Genomic DNA, 4907 nt, shown 5'->3' on the forward strand with positions numbered 1-4907 from the left:
TTTTTCGAGAGACTCACCTGGACCCCAGCTGAATCTCTCGTTTGTGATGTTCTGCAGGTTACTTAACAAGCTCTGTGAACTGACCAGCAGCCACCTGATCAGTTACCAGTGAATGCACCCTGGGCGACCAATATTTTAACACACTGCCAACACTATTTCTTTGGAACAAGCCATGCTTCTCACCATGGATACGACGAAGTTATAAGATCATCTCGTGTTGACGTTTCGTTTTCTCGGTTACTCTGGTGTTTTCCGATTATTTTTCTCCTCGAAAACTTCATAAATCTGAGTCTCTAGAGAATTTTCTTCTTGAAAAACCACCTCAGAAAATTGCATAGTCCCAGCATCTGCACGTGAATCGAAGTCGGTTGTCGAAACATAGCCACAGTTGGCATGGTAACGTAAAACAAACAGCTTTGATTAGATCGAAGGGGACAAACATAAGCTGATGACCTTCAAAGCACAAGATCTTCCAAACACGGGTCACAACAAAGACCTTCGAATACACTGACCAAACACCATACGTAAACAGTGGGAGAATAAGCCTTGTTTTTTGTTTTTACTAGGGTTACAACATGAGAATTGTATGGATTAGCTGTTTTTGTTTACACAGCTCGTGTTTCAAAACTCCGGCTGCATCAGCTGAAACGAGCACCATATACTATCCGCTACACGATTTGTCATCATAGAGGAGTTTCAGGAAGAACTCAGCAGTTAGCGAATATACACTCATCTGCACACTAATTTGGTTCTTTCGAGAGACTCACCTGGAACCCAGCTGAATGTCTCGTTTATGATGTTCTCAGGCAACTGAATGTGCTGCACCAGGTCGCCTCATGTTTCAGTCGCTACGATATTTGAAATATCGCGATATATGTTTATTTGTAATGTACTACTCATAAGGTCGATGGATTTTCAGCAACCTTATGAGTAGTACATTACAAAAGACCCAGCAGTTCTTATCAGCTGGGGAATAACCTGGTCACCCCCTCCCCTTCTTGGCTGAAATTTGTACGTAGGCTATAAGCACAGAATCGACTTAAAGCCTTATGACGTCTCAGCCCTCATCAGAGGAAACGGTCATGGGTCATTGTCGAAATTACAGTCAGGGTGCCAAATATGTAAAAGGTATAATTCATTGTTTTCCAAAAGGATCGGTGTCTCCAGGCTATTATATGTTATTGACTTTTACTCCAAGTAATGTCAAAAGGCAAGTAACACTAATAATAAACAAGTTAGGTATAGTGGCTACCAGAGACACTTTGGTACGATCAAATTACACGAATGGAAGCGGATTTATCGAGTTCTTCGTTTGATAAATTGTAGTGGACGCTGTTGAGGTTTACTGGACGCAGCTGTATTGAATGAAGGCCTTGACCGAGTGGGTTGGAATCTGGCCTGTTTCTTGTCGTTTAATCCAAGCGATATCGGATCCAGACTTTTCCCGCACAGTGAGTCGTGCGTAGCCTTGAATTGCCTCAGGTCATGGCGCTGTGTGAAGTGACGAGCGTCAGTTGATCAAGCTGTTAAAACTCCGTAGTAAAAGCCAGCGTTGTGGATCCAGTAAAATCTGATTTTCCTAGCTCCAGAGCCTCTCGAAAGAATTTTATGGCGTCTGGTTGAGCGGATTCGACTAGTGTCTCGCGCACAACATGCCAGACCCAACCCCTCTCCATATAGCAAACTCTGTATTGTGGAGTCAGAAGGATGACCGAGCCGAACGGGAGCGCACGTGACAGGACCCGAACCAAATATGTCGGTCGTCTCGGCAGACGTCTTCACCGTTGAGTCCTTGCGTTTGGGATGCAACATAGTGCATAGTGCAGCCTTAGGCTCACAGATGCCCACGTTCCGTTGCTTATATTTGGCGCGACAACGGTCCAACGGATCAGCCGCACCCAGCGCTGTGTTCGGAGAAACTTGGCGGCATTGGCCAGAGACGGTGACAGGGTGAAGACTGTTGGTGACTTCACTTATGGCTGACGCAATACTCGCTGGCTCAGCGGATTCCAGGTGTTGTGCTCTGTCGCGTGGCTAGTATCTCCTGCCGCGTCAGGACCACGGGGCTCGTTCTCGGAGGCTTTCAAGTCGACAGTAACCACACCACCAAGTTTATCTGGATCCTGAGCGCTCGCCACAGGTCAAGTTTTGCTCCTCCAGTGAATGGTTTGACACCTGTTCCAGTTTGCAAGGTCTGCTGCATTGTAGCTTTGTCGGTGTCCCGTTCAGCCGCAACGACCTCACGTAAAGCATATTGCACAGCAGCTTGTTTGAGTGCCACAAGGCTCAAGCCTTGCGCACAGACATCGAGCACTAACGAACACAAACTTTTCCGCCCCACTTGACCCGTCAGTTGCAAACCGCTGCCTACTCAGTGTCTTAATCGGCTCTACCTGTGCTGTATACGTCTGAGCCAGAGGAGCGGCAGTCAGACACGTTCTTTTTTGTGTAAGTTGCTGTTCTGCAATCTCCGGTCCACACAATTTTAGCTGTCATGACTTTTTTGCAGACACAGATAAAGATAAACTAAAAAATATAGCCGCGATTAGATGGGGTGACCATCCAATTTGAAGACTATTTTTCTCTGCTGGTTAACCATTTACTACATCCCTCACTTTCAGGGTCGAATACGTACAACTACAAAACCAACTAGGAAAAAAAGCCCGAACTTCCTTTGGAAAGGTCCCCTTGTCAATCCTTAGTGTGCACTTTTAGATGTTAACTTGAGAGATGGCTGAAGTCCGAAAATCCGCTGCGGACTATATGACAGCTGATGGCAACATGGAAACTGGCATTATATTACCAATCATGATTTGAACACATCAAGTGGTGGCAGTCTAAAGACTGAGTAAGTCTCAATAGGGTGACCCAAGTCAGCAAGTTTTTCAGGATCAAATTCAAACGCCTGTTCCGGAATTGTGGCAAAAATGCAGTATTAATCCACCCTGCCGTTGCCAGAACTGACCTCAATTAACGTCCACTCTGTGTATGAACTAAGCATCAACCGGCCGGACAATCACATGTCCACGATCAAGTTTGCGTGGAAAGTTGTGACTACAAGCTGTATCACTCGGTTTGACCTCATCTAAGGACTTCCGCCACATGACGGCCTGTCCCTGTTGGCGACAAACACACTGGGTTATGTGACGGCAGTGAAGCATCAGTGCCAACACTGATGTTGCTGTCTTTGATGATGATAGCCAGGTTGTGTGGACTACAAGGTCTGACCACGAACACTAGAGAATCATGGTATCACGACAAACAAAATTTCCGAAATACAGGCAAGGGTGTTCGACAGGACGTACGGACTTGTGTCCGTACGTGGAATAAAATTAAAACTCAGACTTAAGAGTGTACTAGCTTGCGCACTGCTGATGAGCCCTTGTAACGTTGAAGCTTGCATCAAGTGCTTCTCTCCTTTGGTATGGACTAACCAGATTTATCACAGAAGGACAAAACAAAGCTTATTTAAGCCAGAATGATGAATATTTAGAACTAAGTTAGTCCGACTAGTGCCCAGTATGAAAAAAACAGGACAAATGATCTCATAATATTTAAGTTCCATACCCCTCGACTGATCGTACGAAACAATAGTGCCATAACAAGCTGGGTGAGGTAGAGTTCGACTGGAAGGCACCTTCCTCGTTAGACTATGTGGTTTTCCACTAGAACGACTAGAAACATGAATCTTTTCGCAGCCATTGCGGCGAGGTTCAACAACAACCACGAGCAGGAACCCTTCATAGTAGGAATATCAAGTAGTGTACATCATCAAGGTCAACAAATTGGGCTGTCTGCCATGAACGACAGCAGCTCAGCCTAACCAAGCCAAGTATTTTTCAGCATTTTGGAGGAAAAAATAAGGATGAAAGTTTCAGTTTCAGAAGCAAACACGGAAAACTAAAAAGAATTACCCGGAAATTTGTTGATCCTTCTTTTGTTTCGTCTTCACTTTGATTACATGCGACCATCGAGGACATCTATAAGAATGTATGATGGGATTTATAGTGCAAACTTTGTAGTTGGAATTTGTGGTCGAATGTGGTTGAAGTTTCACATACTGCGTAATCGCGACCGTTGAACCAACTCCTCTTGGTGTCGACTGGGTAGCCCGGACGTCAGTCTGGGTGAGACCTATTGGCTTGCGCTGATTGTTCCCGCCTTCTTCCGACGAAGATTGGCCTGAGTCGAAATCGCCTGCACAATCTCCAGCATAATGCAGCTAAGCTTGGCCGAGTGAAGCATTCCGGTGTCCGCTGGTCCCAGCAAGAGTCACGATCATTCTTGAGCCTGGCTAACAATTTATATCCGTCTTGTGACACACAAACCATGGTGTTCACGAGATTGGAGCGGTATTTTCCTAATCGATCGGCTATCAGCATCAAAACCAGGTTACGGGTGCTTAACTGGCAAGCACAACAGGACGAATGATCTTCTGGTGGATCTGAGCAAACTATCTGCCAAATGGCGGTGTACTCGTCAGAAGCCGATGACTACAGCGTCTGGTTTAGCGAAACCATGGACTGCGCCCTGTCTCTCTTGGAATCCGATGCTCTCAGTTCGCTTGCTAGTGTTGACCTTCTGGAATTTACCCAAGGGTTAAAATCTGGCATCACGACACCGGAATAAATCCTGTCGCTTCTGGGCCTCGAAGCCTCGAAGACATTTCCATACACCTGGAGAGCTGTATCCCGACGCCGCCGTAAGTTAGCCCATTGGATCCCGGTCAATGGAAAGCAGATTCACCGAGCCAACTACGCTACCATCCAGACCCTACACCACCAAAGACAGGAAGATGCAGCGTCTGCTGTGGTTGATAGTTCATGGAAGGATTTATATAAAAATAGCTGCGGCCCACCTATAGACGCCGAAAAGTATTGAAAACAAGTGTTCTCAGTTCCAAAACA

The 4907-nt window shown here is 45.9% G+C and overlaps 1 protein-coding gene across 1 annotated transcript; it reads left to right on the forward strand.

Annotated features, from left to right (window-relative positions):
• Nucleotides 1-1364: 1364 nt before the first annotated feature.
• On the forward strand, nucleotides 1365-4431 carry T265_01939 (hypothetical protein; the record flags this gene model as incomplete). Its single annotated transcript, XM_009166077.1, has 2 exons — nucleotides 1365-1451; nucleotides 4177-4431. The coding sequence occupies 2 exons, from the start codon at nucleotides 1365-1367 to the stop codon at nucleotides 4429-4431; spliced, it is 342 nt and encodes a 113-aa protein (XP_009164341.1).
• Nucleotides 4432-4907: the final 476 nt, after the last annotated feature.

This window comes from Opisthorchis viverrini, assembly GCF_000715545.1.
Source record: "Opisthorchis viverrini unplaced genomic scaffold opera_v5_22, whole genome shotgun sequence".
NCBI lineage: Eukaryota > Metazoa > Platyhelminthes > Trematoda > Opisthorchiida > Opisthorchiidae > Opisthorchis > Opisthorchis viverrini.